This window comes from Prionailurus bengalensis, chromosome E3 (genome assembly GCF_016509475.1).
Source record: "Prionailurus bengalensis isolate Pbe53 chromosome E3, Fcat_Pben_1.1_paternal_pri, whole genome shotgun sequence".
Lineage (NCBI taxonomy): Eukaryota > Metazoa > Chordata > Mammalia > Carnivora > Felidae > Prionailurus > Prionailurus bengalensis.
The window spans coordinates 39605470-39621777 of NC_057357.1; the positions used below are offsets into that span (position 1 = coordinate 39605470).

At 51.8% G+C, this 16308-nt stretch overlaps 1 protein-coding gene across 4 annotated transcripts in view; it reads right to left on the bottom strand.

Moving 5' to 3' along the window:
• The window catches only part of PDPK1 (3-phosphoinositide dependent protein kinase 1), an 82393-nt gene that overhangs the window by 61025 nt on the left and 5060 nt on the right, over positions 1 to 16308 (bottom strand). Inside the window, exon 1 of one of the 4 annotated variants that reach the window (XM_043560867.1) lies at positions 14410 to 14565. The exons of 2 other annotated variants lie outside the window; for them this stretch is intronic. In XM_043560867.1, coding sequence (XP_043416802.1) covers positions 14410 to 14433 — 24 coding nt within the window. In that variant the 5' untranslated portion in view covers positions 14434 to 14565. Of the gene's footprint in view, positions 1 to 6866; positions 7055 to 14409; positions 14566 to 16308 lie in introns of those variants that run through there. One more of the 4 variants, XM_043560869.1, reaches the window with a different exon arrangement.

The following is a 16308-nucleotide window of genomic DNA, read 5'->3' on the forward strand; positions in this document are numbered from 1 at the left end:
TCACTGTAATAACGTCCTCTCACCCCCAGGAGGTTCCACAAAGCCCAGAATCAGGCCCAGAAACCACTGCTGCCGCCCCACCCCCTACTTCCACCAAGAGGAATAAACCGTGGTGGAGTAGCAAAATTGTGGACCCAAGTTCTAGATCTGTGACTTAGCTGAAACCAGGGATAACCATGGGTAAGCCACACACTCTGAGCCATAATTTACTCTTCTGTAAAATGAGGCTGGGGGTGTCTAGGTGGCTTAGTTAGGTGTCTGTGGATTTTGGCTCAGGTCATGATCTCACGGTTCAGAGGATCCAGCCCCGTGTTGGGCTCTGTGCTGACAGCACAGACCTTGCTTGAGATTCTCTCTCTCTCCTCTCTCTGTCCCTCCCCTCACATGCACTTCTCCTCTCCCTCTCTTTCTCAAACCGAATATTTAAAAAAAAAAACAAAAAAAAAACAACCAGGGGGCCTGAGTGGCTCAGTATCTGAGTGTCTGACTCTTGATTTCGGCTCAGGTTCATGAGTTTGAGCCCCAAGTCAGGCTCTGCACTGAGAGCAGAGCCGGCTTGGGATCCTGTCTCCCTCTCTCTCTCTGCCCCTCCCCTGCTCACACTCCCCCCCTCAAAAATAAACATTATTTTTTATTTTTTTTTTTTTTAATTTTTTTTTTCAACGTTTATTTATTTTTGGGACAGAGAGAGACAGAGCATGAATGGGGGAGGGGCAGAGAGAGAGGGAGACACAGAATCGGAAACAGGCTCCAGGCTCTGAGCCATCAGCCCAGAGCCCGACGCGGGGCTCGAACTCACCGACGGTGAGATGGTGACCTGGCTGAAGTCGGACGCTTAACCGACCACGCCACCCAGGCGCCCCTAAACATTATTTTTAAATAAATAAATAAATAAATAATTAAACAAGCAAGGTATTTTCAAAAAATTTTTTTAAATAATAAAATGAGGTTGATAACATTCACCCACCTCTTGAGGGCTGCTGAGCGCCTGTAACAGACAAGTGCAGGAAGCACTCTGAGGTGTGTCATGGCTCACGGCTGACCGGGCGTGGCTGCTGCCTAAGGTGGCAGGAGGGGACTCTGGGGGCCAGGTGTCTGTCTTCCTGAGCTCACAACACACACTGTGCCACATGCTCCGCAGGCCACACAGGTCTTCGACCTCAGGCAGACAGGGAGCCGGCTCACGTAAGACAAGTGGTCACCAAGCTCTTGTGCGGCACGACACCAAGCAAAACACAGCTTGTCCTAACCAGTGTGGAACCACACTCACCAGCTGAAGCTCCAGGTGGTCAGCTGCCTGGCTCTCAAGAAAGACCAGAGTACGACTGTTTCTACTGTTCCACAGAATAGGGTGGAGAAAGGGCAGGAAGGGAAGGGAGAAGCATTCAGCGGGTGATCCCTGAGGGTAGCCACTTATCTGTCTTCCCACTGTGTCCTTCAGTCCCTTGGAGCCTCTCACCTAGCAAGAAGCAGGCGAGGCAGGTAGAGGGACACAGGGTCGGGGCTGCCATCCACCTGAAGTCTAGCCTTCAAGGCTTCACAGATGGCAGGACTCGGCCAACACTGTCTCCGAATCTCACTAACCTGTATCTTCACTGTTAACGCTGTACATATGTCACCACAGGTTATGAAATACAGAATCTTTTCGTGGACACAGAAGCTCCGCTTGCTTCCTGCACTTTGGAACTGCCTAAAGGCATACTTCACACACCATTAACTTGATTAACATGAACATCAGGATGTCAGTTACCTCTGGACCGCTGGGCATGAGATTACAATCAGGAGGGCCACTCAGAGGGCTTCCAAAAACCTGGCGAATACCCTATGTTTAAAGCAAGGTGGTGGACACATGCAAGTCTGTTTATGTGTTCATTCTTTGAATTCTCCAAATAATTACACATACCCTTTACAGATACAACTTTAAATACCATTAAGATAAAAATAATGAAATGCCATTTTTCTCTACTTCTATAAACGATAACATCTGTTAAGTGCTTACTGTTTGCTATGTGCTCCTCTGACCATTTTATGCATATTACCACGGTTAGTCCCCAAAACAACTGAGGGTGAGGACCGCCCACATCCATTTTTTTTTTTTTTTAAAGATGGGGGACGCTGAGGCACAAGGCAGGTCCTTGGCCACAGTTACACACCCAGCAGTGAGACCATATTCAAATCCCACCCCAGTTAGCAACAGGCGTCTCAGATGCTGATATTCCATGTGGGCCAGATAAGTGGGGCCCTCACCTGGCAGGCTCTTCCTGAGGTGTGCTGAGTAATCACTACCATATCCCACGTTAGGCTCAAGTCCTCAATGGACACTGATGATACCACATGGGACCAACAGACCCTTTGAACTTCCTTCTAGGTTCACCAGCTCATTCATTCACATCAAGGACTCAGGATGTGTAATGAGTTTTTGCTAATGAGATGAGTAAACTCATATCTTTCAGACACAGATCCTATGTGGGAGGGAGAAATCATTAACTACCGGGGTGGGGAGGTTCACCACGGAAATCATATTTCCGCTTTTCAAGACTGCCACTCTGGAGCTGTATCAGAAAAACAGCAACATTTCAAAGACAATTAGTCTAATCATATACTTAAGATTTCATTTCACAGCCAAATAACCTTGGATAAAATCTAAAATGAATATGCATTAAAAGCTTTACTATTATTAGTCACAAAACAATAACACACTCTTGCCTTCTGTTTTGCTAAAAATTAATAACTCAACATATTAAAGTTGACAACTAAAAAGACTGGGTTTCTAACCTAAAGGCACATTAATTATATAACACTTAAACATGAACCTCTCGCTGGGAATTAAGTTTATTCAACACACGTTTTCGCCATCATCTAGGCTGGAAATCTGAGTGATACCTAACTTGATCAAAAGGTTACCTCATGATGCCCTAAAGGCCAGGAGGCACCCAGCTGTTTGCTGTCCTACCCAGGGGAGCCAAATGCTGGGGGCCTCCTCTTTCCCACTCTCCAGCTACCAGGTCGACCCCATCTCCTTCGAGGAAACCTCCCATGGCCTCCAAGACTAAAAAGTCAAAAGTTAAAAAAAAATCTACAGCATATGGACACTTCCAATGCTCTACCAATCCCTCTCCTCCAGAATTCCCCTCCTCTCCGTTCTGCTGGGCTGGGGACCCTCAGTGCCTCCCACATATCTGATCCAGCTAGCTGTGCCCTCTCCTCCCCCTGTGCCCTTCAACCTTAGTGTGGACAGTGCTGCACTCTGTCCTGCCGTCCCACAGCTCATGCACCGCCAAGTGAACATCTCCCCTGGCGAGGCACAAGATTCCTGAGAGCAGTAAAGGGACCAACAGAAACTTCCCACAGTTCCTAAAAATGTCCTGGTTTTGCCTTCCATCAGTGTTTCCCACACATAAACATATAAAGCACAGGGACATGGATAACTGTTCTAGTAACTCTAACACATCATCCTGTAAGGAAAATGCCAGATTGTGGTCAGACTTGGGATCTTTAATCCTCGGAAGGTTCTCTCTCCTTGAAATAGGAAAAAACAAAAACAAAAACAAAAACCAGCCCCCAAAATGCCACTGGCCACATGAATAAACGTCACCTAGCAGGAACACCCATCCAGTGGTAAACACTTGTGTGGTTTGCAACAGCAGAAGAGACAGCGATTTCTAACCGAGGATGCCTCCTCTCCTGACAACTGAAAAGGCACTATAAGCAGCTGCCCTCCCTTCCTGGACTCTGTATCTGCAAAATTTGAATGAAGAGTTTCTTACTGGGAACAATAATGGCCAAGCGAGACCCAGAGACACTGTGTCCCAGTGTTAACGGCTAACTGCCACAGCAGAGCTGCACACCACCATCGGCATGCGGGGAAAGATCTATTTTGTCTAGCACGACATTCATCTACACCTCCTCCAACCACCCATTTAGAGGCAGTTGCCAGAAACAAGAGAAGGAGGAATATGGCAAGAAGGGTGCGCAGGCACACCAGTCTGTATTTCACCTTGTCTTAGCCAACTCTGCCCACCTGACACACACCTTCCGCACACCTCCCGAGACTGGCCCCAGCCCCAGGGCGGGCCCTCGACACCCTGCGGTCTATCTGCCTGTGGCCGGGGGCTGTCACCATCATCTTCTTTGAAGTGCTTTCCCCTTAGACCCCTGCCCTGTTCTCTCTTCCTACCAATTCTTACCTTCATAAAGGTCTTGTATTTGCCGTGTGTAGATGGGAGGAGAAAAAAATGAAATCCACGATTTTCCGAAGATGCTTATCCTCGGAGTTCCAGGCTAGAAAAACACTCCAAACTCTGCTCTGGATTCACTCTACAAGCCCCAAAGAACAGCCCACAAGTTAGACTGCGACTCAAGGCAAAGTCTTCAGACAATGAACAACGGCAGCTTCACCAGAAAGGAAAAAAGCCAGGGGCGCCTGGGTGCCTCAGTCGGTTAAGCAGCCGACTTCGGCTCAGGTCATGGTCTCGCGGTCCGTGAGTTTGAGCCGCGCGGCGGGCTCTGTGCTGACACCTCAGAGCCTGGAGCCTGTTTCAGATTCTGTGTCTCCCTCTCTCTGACCCTCCGTTCATGCTCTGTCTCTCCCTGTCTCAAAAATAAATAAAAACCGTTAAAAAAAAAATTTTTTTTTTTTAAAAAGGAAAGGAAAAAAGCCAGAAGAGAACGAATCAAAGCTGACCACCTAATTTTCACAAGGGTCAGGTGACATAACTCCATCCTCTTGCCTGCAAAGAGAGCAGGAAGGGACTGGGCACAGAGGACCTGAGCAGACCGTGGCAAATGCCCAGTGGATCACCGACTCCAAATACTCCAGAGGGGCAGGGGCCTGGCCCGGATTCGAAACCAGTTCTATCAGGGCATTCGGGTTCACTCCGTACCTGGGAACATCCCTGTCCCTGTGCTATCCCAGAAGTGTTCATGCTACCAGAAAGCAGTCGAAACGAGTAGGTACCTGGACCCCATGCCAGCTCTGATGCAGTGTGTAAGTTAGAAGCCCTGCGGGTCCCAGGTATCTTCACGTGGAACTCAGGTGAGTATGACAGTGCCTTCCAAAACAGAAATACTGTGGGGGCAACTGGGTGGCTCAGTCGGCTGAGCGTCCGACTTTGGCTCAAGTCAGAATCTCACGGTTCATGAGTTCAAGCCCCGTGTCGGGCTCTGTTCTGTCAGTGCAGAAACTACTTTGCATCCTCTGTCCCCCGCTCTCTGCCCCACCCTCACTTGCACTCTCTCTCAAAAATACGTAAAATATTTTAAAAAATAGAAGTACTGTGGTCATCCTATGACAAAATAACAAGTAACAGAGAGCAGAGCAGGGTCATAGACCTAATTCCAGTCATTAAGACCTAATCCTGTTTTGTCTCACCAGTAATAAGGCACACGGATCCCTGACAGGATGCACTAGAGACACCCCACCTCTGTGGGATTCTTCCAGATCCGATAACTCCAGTGTCCTCACCAAACATCAGACAAAACCAAACTGAGGGACAGGCTACAAAATACTTGACCAATACTCTTCAAAAGCATCAAGTTCATGAAAAACTGGATGCAACGAGAATTTGTCCTAGACCAAAGGAAATCAAGGAAACAACTAAATGAACGTGGCTCCTGGATGGGATCATAGAACAGGAGGACAGTGGTGGGGAATGGGGGCGGGGGGGAGGGGGGGGGGAGGACTGATGAAACCCCAACAGGTCTGCAGTTCAGAGTGTGGCACCAACATTCACTTCTGAGTTTGACAGAAGTGATATGCTGTAAAAATGTTAACATTAAGGGAGGTGGGATGATGGGTTTTATGGGAACTCTGTGTTTTTCACAACTTTTCTATATATCTAAAATTACCCCAAAATCAAGTTTAGTTTATTTATTTTTAAAGATCTTATTTTTAAGTAATCTCTACATCCTGTGTGGGGCTTGAGCTCACAACCCCGAGATCGAGAGTCACATGCTCGACCAACTGGGCCAGCCAGGCACCCCAAGTTTATAGGGGTGCCTGGGCGACTCAGTCAGTTAAGCATCCAACTCTTGATTTTAGCTCAGGTCATGATCTCATGGTTTGTGAGTTCAAGCCCTACATTGGGCTCTAGGCTGACAGTGCGGAGCCTGCTTGGGATTTTCTCTCTCCCTCTCTCTCTGTCCCTGCCCTGCTTGGTCTATCAAAAATAAAAAATAAATTAAAATATATTTAAAAAAAAAAAAAAAGTTTTTTGTGGGGCACCTGGTTGGCTAGTCAGTTGAATGTCTGACTCTTGATTTCAGCTCAGGTCATGATGCCTATCCCAGGGTCACGGGAATGAGGCCCTGATCACGCTTCACACTGAGTATGGAGCCTGCTTAGGATTCTCTCTCTCCCCACCCCTGCCCCTCTACCCAGCCCCTCTCTAAAATAAAATTTTAAAAACTAAGTTTTAAAAAAAATGTTTCTTTGGAGGCTATTTTGATAGCTTCAAGTAAACTTAAACAATCTGAAGGAAATACACTTAAAGAAAAAAACTAACAGAAAAAGTTAAGAATAAATTTCCTAACACCCCCACCTTCTTTAGCTTGCATCGTCCAAAAGCCTTCTGTTTTTGGAGCAGAGAGGTCTCCCTGCAAAAGCCCTAGGCAAGCACAGCCCTCCTGGTCTTCCCAACGCTAGATATGGCGCTCCCTCCTCAAACTTCCTCCACACTTGGCTGCCCCCTGCTCCCTTACCCTCTGGGTTGCCCTGCCAGGAAAGCCCCAGCTCAGTGCACGTAAGTCCACGTTCTTCTGCCCTCCTCTCTGGAGCGGCCCCACTAAGGCTGGCAGAGCAATTCACTGCCCTTGGGGCCAGTCTCCCCTCGGCCCCTGGGGTGGGGCTGTGGCTGGTGGGACTCAACAGGGCTGGGGGCACATGCAGGCTGTCCCACACCCGCTGAGCAGCCATCTTTTTCACCCAAGGATTCCTTCAGGCCACGAGTGTGGAGGCCTGGTTCTGTTGAGGTCTCTTCTCCATCACCAGACCATCCTCACCCCCTTCCACCCGAGACACAAAGCACAGTGCCAGCAGCTTCTGGGCAGGAGACTTTTCTAAGATTAAACAACAACAACAAAAAAAGCATTTAGATTACACGTTTTGTTTTCTTTTTTTAGGAATGAGAATAAAATGCATTCACAAATAAAATCTATATTTAGATACACATTTTTAAAGCTGTATATCTGATAATAACCAGCTATGTACATACAATCAGTAGAAGACTATAATTTTGACGAATGAAAAAAAACCCATCAAAGAAAAATGCCAAACTGCAGGAAGAAAAAAATGAGTTGACAATGGAAAAGGGGGGCAGTAAATCCTGAGCTTCAAAGATCATGCACTGAGAGGACAGATTATTCTCTCAGCCTCCTGTCCAGCCTAAGTCATGGGCCACTCACTGCAGAGAAAAAAATGCAGAAGAGCTCAGGGCTCACCCTCAAGGAAGGAAGCCAGTTAATAATGACAAGAGCCCGGAAACAAGCAGTTATCAAGCTTCTTAGCTTTCCTAGTAAGTTAGCTTGCTACCTCACCTGCCCCCACAAGGTCTAGCTGCTGTGACTCTCCAGATCAGACCTTCCTAAGAGCAGAGCTGAGCAAAACCAGCGTCTGGGCAATTTTCCCAAAGAATGGGCTGGTCCCATCATTTCCCGAAGGAGGAACCCATGCTGCACTTCTTAACGGCCAGCGCTGGCCCATGCTGGGTCTAACGCTCCTGTCACTCCTGCCCTCCTGCTAGGTTGGTGGCTCTCTCACTCACTGAGCATCCATGCGTAAGTGCATGGTAGGAACCTCTAAGGCAAGGGGGGCTGCATGGGCAACCCCCAGGACCATCAGCCACACAACCATCCGAGGAGGGTGGGGCTTTTATGCACCTGGATGAAGAGCTGTGGCACTGGATGTGGTCACACCTAGCCACAGAGCTTATGCCCCTTTTAGGACAGGATACTTTTATAAATCAGAGCAAAGTCAAGGCCTGGGGAAAGCCCCCACTGACCTCGCCTAAAGCAGCAGAGAAATATGTGCCATTTCCCCTAAGGGCCCTATATCATAAGAGAACAGCAGCTTGGCTTCTGGGCAGAGAGACTGCTAGGGTGACCCTCATCCTCAGGAATCTTCAAGGAAAAAGTCCTCCTAACGGGAAAGCAACTGCCTTGAGAGTAGGTGTCTCTCGCGCAGAGTCCACATCACCGACACTGGCGGCTGGCACTTCTACAGGTTCGGTACTCAGGGTCTGGCTACGTGAGGACAGTGGTCCATGGCGGGCCTCGCCCACCACGGCGGCAGTGCCAACATGAAAAGCCTCAGTTCAAATACTGTATGTTTGACGTAAGTAGTTTGCTACTCCAGATTTAACCCAACAGATGGTCCCCAACCTGCAAGGAGCTATAGTTACAAAAAGAAATGGGTACCTCTGAAATATAACCTTTCGAGGGTCAGATAAGTGATATAATATACACATGGAAAAAGAGAATATCTCCTTGTTAAGTTGTATTTCCTTAGACAACAGAAGAGTGGGACATGAATCCATGTTTTTAAGCATCTGACTTCTTCCTGGTTTGGAATCCTTGCAAACGGGGCATTAAACAGGGAACAAACAGTTCTGATGAAGCCCTCCACCCCTTGAGCATATACAGCTCTAAATGCAAGGGAATCAGAATGTACATGTAGGATTCTGACATGCTTTTAACAAATGGCAAAAATGGGAAGATAACATGGGTATGTGACAAATACTACTGGAAGTCCAGGCATGAGAACCACGAAGAGAAAAGATGAGACAGTAACCAAAGCCATCCAGAGCCTCAAAGTTCAGAAAGACAAGGACAAAACAAGGCACAGAACCTGTTTCAGAACTGACTATATAATAAAACTATTGCAGACCAAAGCGGACAGGGATGGAGCAGGGGTGGGTGGGACACACACAAAGAAGCTGATCACTCAGAAAAGGCTTCACGGTCACCAAGAGGGTAGTTTCCACTGGGGGAATTTCTTCAGGCAAAGAGGAAGAGCCTGAAGAGGAGAAACCGGCAGCTTAGAACACCCTGGACACTACCTGGGCTGTACAGGGCACTCGGCAGGTGCATCCGAGAAGGGACTCTCATCGAGGAGGAGCAAAGGGACAGGCTAGGAGAGACAGGGAAGTCCTAGGAATGCTGGAACTGAGGCACACTTCCAGCAGTGCTCACTTCCTAGTCACCGAGAAAGGGGGACTAGGAACAAAGTGTGTCAATGTTTTCAGCCCTGCCAGGGGAGAGTGTGTGAGGAGAATGCGATATGGCCACCCCTTGAGATGAAGCCACTTCCTTCACTGTAGGGGAGCATCCAGAGCCAGGCCACAACTGAATACATGCCCTCTACTTCAGACTGGGTCTAAAAGCAAGATCTGCAAGGTAGACCCTTTTCCTCCTGGGTGGCACAGAGTTCCCAGTTCCACTGCAGGCTTTGTCCTCCCAGCTTCTCAGAAACAGGGAGGGAGAACAGAAAAGTTAACTCCAGGCCCCTCTTCCCACAGGTACCACGGCAGGTCAAAGCACATAACAACAATTTCTGTAAGGCTTCAAGCTTCCCTGCAAATCTTATCAGCCTTCTCTGACAGCATCCAATATACAGCTGTCGCTTTGAGATACAACTCCCACTGCAGTACAATTAATTCCAAAAGAGAAAAACAGGTTGAAGAATGAGACTTTAACAATGATTTCATTGTAACAGCTAAGCTTCAGCCAGATGAATTCTGAGATACTTCCGAGATGCGCGCGCGCGCGCGCGCACACACACACACACACACACACACACACACACAACGCAGCTGCCTGCACACGGGCCTCTCCAGCCTTCTCCAGTGCGGGCAGACCTGCCACCACCAGCTCCACCAACATGCAGAAGGCACACACCTCCAGAACGACCCTGCTTGGCATCCAGACACACCTTCACACATGCCTTTAAATACTGCGATTCCCTGAAGGCTGCAAGCTGATTCAAAGCACAGTGGCTGGTGCAGAGGACACTTGATCTCGTCTGTGGGGCAGAGGAGGTCACTAGGCCACCAGGAACTATGTGCCCACCTTCATCAGGCTCCTGGGCAACACTCCAAATGCAAACCGTCCTTGTCTGCTTTGCGGGCCGTGCGTCCGGGCAGGGGCTGCTGACGTAGGCCGTGGCCGTCTATTCCGCGCACCGAGCTTGCGGTGGTGCTGTCAGTTCTACTTCTGTGGGCCTATGTGCAACCCAACTATTTACACAGAAACCTGAATCGGTTCCTCTGATGAGGGATTTGAAACCCACAAATGTAAATCCTTTATAACAAACTATCTCTCTTAAGACATTCAAAAGGACTTGGAATTTCTTGGAGTAAAAATTTCAGTTTAAGTAAGGAAAATTTTCCAGTCTAAGAGGATGGAAACAGACTCTGTGCAACTACATAAATGCAACCAGTCAAGCGATGAAAACAGATCCCCAAGAACCATCGCGAACCTGAAAGGCCTGTCATATCCAAGGCACTATCAGCAGAACATATTCCCCATCACTCGAAAATACGCACTCTGGGGTGCCTGGGTGGCTCAGTCAGCTAAGCATCTGATTTCAGCTCGGGTCGTGATCTCACGGTTTGTGGGTTCAACCCCCATGTTGGGCTCTGCGCTGGCAGCGTGGAGCCTGCTTGGGATTCTGTCTCCCTATCTCTCTATCCCGTCCCTACCCACACGCGCGCACACGTTCTCTCTCGCTCGCTCGCTCGCTCTCTCTCAAAAATAAATACATATAAAAGGAAAGGAAAGGGGAAAGGAAAGGAAATCAACTCTGCCTGTCGATTCAGCTAGAGACTGGATACAAAACCGGTTCTCGATAATCAAGCAATGTTTTAAAGGGTCCGGTATGAAACACGACCCAGTTACAGAAGAAGGCACTACTAAAACGGCCTGAATGATACCCGTCCAAAACTTCGTTTCCACACCAGCACTTCCTCCCCGGTGATTTGCCCTTTGAACCTGCCTTCAAAACAACTGCACTCCTCACCCCTTCGGCCAGCTGTCATCAAAAGGGCAGGGGCAGAGCTCGCACACGTCCGTCCCAGCCCTCACACCTGCTGAGGGAGTCATTTCTGCATCAAATGTTCCTCAGCCACACATGGGATCCCACCAAAGTCCATTTCCACGGAAAATTCTCCGCAGGAAAGGTCCAGGTGCACTGCCAGGGAGGGCTCTCCACACTACCAACTCGGAGGGGACAGAGCGCGCTCACCCCGTTTCCGCAGCGGTTCCCCCTTCATCACACCCTCGCCCTCCACGCACCCAAACCCCACGTCGTGCGTCGTGCGTGCGGCTCGGGGATGAGGACGTGGCCCGAAGGGAAGACACGCCCTGGGGTCGCCTTTTCTTCCTCACCAAAACTGGCTACAGGCGGCCTAGAGGCCGAGGCCTGCTCTGAAGAGCTGCCCAGGGCCTCTGCTCAGGCCCCGCGTCTGCACGGGCTGCCGCCGCGCTCCTTTCCACAAGACCCTGTCGGAAGAGGACAAACCCACACTCCCACCTCTCAGTGTGGGGACCTCACCCTGCCCGCTCTGCAGGGGCGCCGCGGGGACAGAAACACATCACACCGCCCGAGACCACGATGAGAGGGAGCTACCCGAAAAGGAGTGTGGCGATCAGAACCCACTCCTTTCCATGTCCCCCCGCTCTCCCAACCGCCTGCCCGCACAGACACGGCCACGCTCGCAGAAGCGTCTCCCGCTTCACCTCCAGCAAAGTCACTGCAGCCCTGGTCTCCCAGAGGGAGGGATCCGAGCCTCCCCCACTCAGAACAGCGGCCCCCAAACACAGATGAAGCGGAGCCTCTTTCCAAACAGCTGCTTTCTGACAGTGTGAGGCCGAAACGGGCTCCAGGGGTCACAGAGTTCAGCCATCTGCCCCGAGAAATAAGTAAGTGTGCGGTCCTTCCACGTGAAGAGGTCCCTCCTGCCTCCAGCACGGCACCGTCGGGACACTCAGGCACAACCCCGGGAAAGACGTTCTGGGCAGTGGCACCGAGGACCTCCTCAAGCCAAGCGGCGTCCGAGCCCCCCGCCAGGCCGGCCCTCAGGGCCCTCCCCACGCGAGGGGGCAGAGGGGAGCCCGGGGCCCTGCCGCGGCTCAGTCGTGGGTTCAAGAGGCGCTCGGTTTAACAGGTAGATACTTACCCCCCATCCATCGGTCTCCCGGTCTCCACGCTCCACGCCCGTAAAACGGGAACGACACCGACCTCACCCCACCCTATCAACGGAAATCAAGCAACACGGCGGGAGCTATCTGGAAAAGCGCCTGCTTTTTAAAGTAAGCGTTCAACAGGGGACCCCGGGTGGCTCCGTCGTCTAAGCGTCCGCTCTTGATTTCGGCTCCGGTCGTGATCTCATGCTTCGGTCAGGATTTCAGTTTGTGAGTTGGAGCGTGAAGCCGGCTTGGGACTCTCTCCCTCCCTCTCTCTCTGCCCCTCCCCCCTCAAAAAAACTAGAGAAAATTTTAAAAAACAAAGTCCGTGCTCAGCACGCGGTATGGACAGCCTCCGGCCCACCTGAGGATCCAAGCAGGCCAGGCCACGTTCAGACCTCACAGTAGTGCCCCCCTGCTGGCGGCCCACGCTCAGAAAAGCGGCACGATCCACAGCTGGGCCACGGGCTTCTCCCACAGTGCCACCTTGAAAATCCAGACCCGAACTGTCAGAAGCGCCAAGCCTATCTGTCCTCGGCTGAAAAAGCCAATACTGGGGGCACCTGCGCCATCACCGAGGGGAAATACGGCCTCTCTTCACCCGGCAGGGGGGACCCAACAAAAGCCTTGCTCCTCTGGCTTCCTGACGGCAGCCGGCGAGGTCTCTCCGCTGGACCCAGATTCATTTTCCCTCCATGGATGCCAGCAATTCCGCGCTAGGAAGACGGCTTACTAGAGAAAACTCCCGATGTCGACCGCCCATCACGCGAAGGGCCAAGACGGTGAGGAAATGTGCTCTCTGCCCCTTGCGAGGCCTCCAGCAAAGTTCGCACCTTGCGCCCCAACAGCACCGCCGGAGGGACGGTTCGTGTTACACGCTTTCTGGGATCGTGCTCACCCCCGGCCTCCACTGAGGCTCGCCAAAAGCCTCTTTCGTGTTTTTGCCTGTCAGCCCAGACACCCCAGGGTACGGCTACATGTCGCAACGGCCAAAGACGGCCCCTTTCCCTTTCACCGTTTTCTCAACTGAACAGGTCCTCCTCTGCGGCTCTGGAGCGTCACCCATCCCTACGGTGTTCTCCGCCTGAAGTCCACTGAGGAGCTGCAGAAGGTTCAAGAACCAGCTGAAGTAACTACAAAATGCGGGGCGGCTCTGTGTTTTAATCTCAGGAGAGGATTTATTCCTTCCGTCAGATTCTCAAAGGGGTACAACACACCCTACCCGCCCCCCCCCCCGGCAAAAAAAAAAAAAAAAAGATTAAGAACCGCCACCACAAAGCTGTACGCTGCAAAACAAGGAGTCGGGTCCATTTCCTGGGTCTTCTTTCATTTAAGTGATTTTCCCTTGCCTCTGGAACCTAATTTTGCACCCACTTCTCAGTTGCGCCCAAGGTATAAATCGTGAAAACACCTTCGCAACTCCCCAACTCAAACACCGGGAAAACATCAAAACGCTCAAGATACTTTTAGCAACGGCGGGGGGGGGGGGACGTGGAAACACTTTTAAGCAAAAACATTCAACCCAACAAGTGCTTTTCCCTTTTATTTTTCCCTGAAACCCCTCCTCCCCGTCAGGATCACTCTCCCCCCCCCGCCCCACCACCAAATCCCCTCCCCCGGTAAGCAGGTTCAAGTCCGGCCCCCTTGGGGCTTCCCACTCTCGATGCCGGGGCTGGAGAAGAGCCCCGAGGCAGGAACGGCACCCCTGGCCGCTCGGCCGGGCCGGGACAGCAGTCTATCACATTCCATCCTAGGCGTGAATTCGGGGGGCCCGGGGCATCAGGTGCTCCGGGCAAGAACTCGTACCTCCTGCTCCGCTGCGGCAGACGCACTGGGACCCCCCCTTCCAGGTGAAGGCCCAGGGCGGCTCCTCCGCAGACGGAACGAAAGGTAAGCCCAAAGGCTCGGCTCCAGGCCGCGGCGCGCCGAAAACAAACTTTCCAAGCACTTCCACCGCGACAGGCCAGTGACACCTCCCCGGCCTCCCCCGCCCTCCGCGCGTCTGTCAGCGCCCCCGCCGGGCAGGCTCCCGCCGCGCCGGGGCCCGGGCTCCCCGCGACGGCCGAGCAGCGCCCTCACGAAGCCCGCGGTCCTCTGCCCGGCCGCCCGGCCGCAGGTGAGGCGCCGCCCGGCCCTCGGGACCCGGGGCCGCCCCGCCTCACCGGGGCCCGGCGGCCGCCGCGCTTGGCCGGGCGACGGGCCGGCGCGCCCGAGCGGCCGGCGCGCACTCACCAGCTGGCTGGTGGTCCTGGCCATGGGCCCCGCGTCGGCGCGGGCGCCTCCCCCGCAGCGCTGCGCGACTCCGCGCCTCCTCAGCGTCCTCCTCCCCGCGGCGGAGCCCCAGCAATGGCCGCCCTCATCCTGCGCCCGCCCCGCCGCCCGCCGCCCCCGGCGCCGCCCCGCCCCCGCGCGACGCCGGGCGGGACTTCCGCCGCCCCGCCGCTGCCGCCGCCCGCGCCCATTGGCCGAGCCCGCCGTCGCTCCGCCGCGGCTCGGTCAGCCCTGCCGGCGCCTCCGAGCCGCATTTCCGGGTTGGGGCCCGGCGAGCGGGAGAGGCCCGGCCCCGTTTCGGACGCGGGGGAGACCCGCGCGAGCCAATCCGGGGGCCGTGGGGCGGGGCCGCGCGGGAAGGGAGGGGAGCTGTCATCCCTGGCTCCCACAGTGGGAAACTGAGGCTCGCAGGGCCCCCCAACACCCAGCTGGCCAAGGTCACGCCCAAGGCAGCGGCGGGGCCGGGCTCGGACGCGTGGCTCGGGCCGGGAGCCGGGCTCTGCGTAAACACCGAGAGACGCAACTTTGCCAGCTACAAAACTGAGAAGTGTTCACAGACGGAAATTTGGGCTGCAAAATCAAATATAAATTTGGAAGAAAACAGTCCCATCGCATCACTGCTGACAGTCCCAGGGACACCTTCACAACTTTCTTCTTTGCTTATGGTTTGGGGGAGGGGGGTTGTAGTTGTGGATGATAATGATGGTGTTGAATTTTTTTGTAGTTGTTAATGATGACGGTGTTATTGTTGGGTTTTTTTTTTTAGTTGTGGTAAAATATACATAAAATTTAACACCTTAACCATTTGAACACATGCCGTGTGCACAGTTCAGTGGTATAAAGTACATCCACATTGTTGTGTTGTGACCAGGCTGTCTTAAAAAAAAATCAGAATCATCTTCGTCACCTCAAGGTTGCATACTTTTAGGTAACCTTTTCTGGGGCGCCTGGGCTCAGTCGGTTGGGCTCTGACTTCAGCTCAGGTCATCTCACAGTTCGTGGACCTGAGCCCAGCATCCCTGACAGCTCCAAGCCTGCTTGAGATTCACGCTCTCTTCCTCTCTCTGCCCCTCCCCTGCTTGCTCGCTCTCGCTCGCTCTCAAGTATAAACATTAAAAAAAAAATGTTTAATTACAACAAATAAATAAAAATAACCTTCTACTTCCAAAAGAAATACGTTTATTTTTTAATAACAATTTAGACAGTACAGAGACTAATTAGATAAATTAATCCATAATCCCACTAACGAGAATTAATTCTTGAATAGCAGTGATAGCTGCTAACGTTGAGCCAGCACTTACTCTTAGTAAAGAATTTTCACGCCTAATCTCTGAACAAGTATCCTTGCTAGTACTGCCCCACTTTTCAGATGAGGAAGCTGAGGCATTCCGAGTTCTGTAACTGGCCCTAGGTCTTGTAGAGCCACAGCCTGGATCTTGATATCCATATGCCAGAGACTATGCGTTAGACCATCCAGCCTCTACTTGTCCAAACTTTGAGTGTTCTGCACCTTAAAGAACAGTAAAAAAGTAAATGTAACTCCTACTCCCCAAAAGGGCTTATGCAGGTTTGATACTTTTTTCACTTAACACTGTCTTCATTTCGTATCCTGTACAGCTCTCCCGCACCTGACTGCCATCTTGCCCACTTCTAAGGACTGCAGAGGACTCCACTGGAGGAAGCTTAGAGTTTATAGACCCCTTGATCAAGTTCCCTCCTGACACCGAAGTGGTTCCCAGACGTCTTCCTCGTAGACAAAGCTCTGCACTTGAATTCAAGCACACCTTTATTATTTCCTTCGGATAAATTCTTAGCAGAAGGAATTGCTGGGTCAAAGTACAGGGATTCCTCTCAGGACTT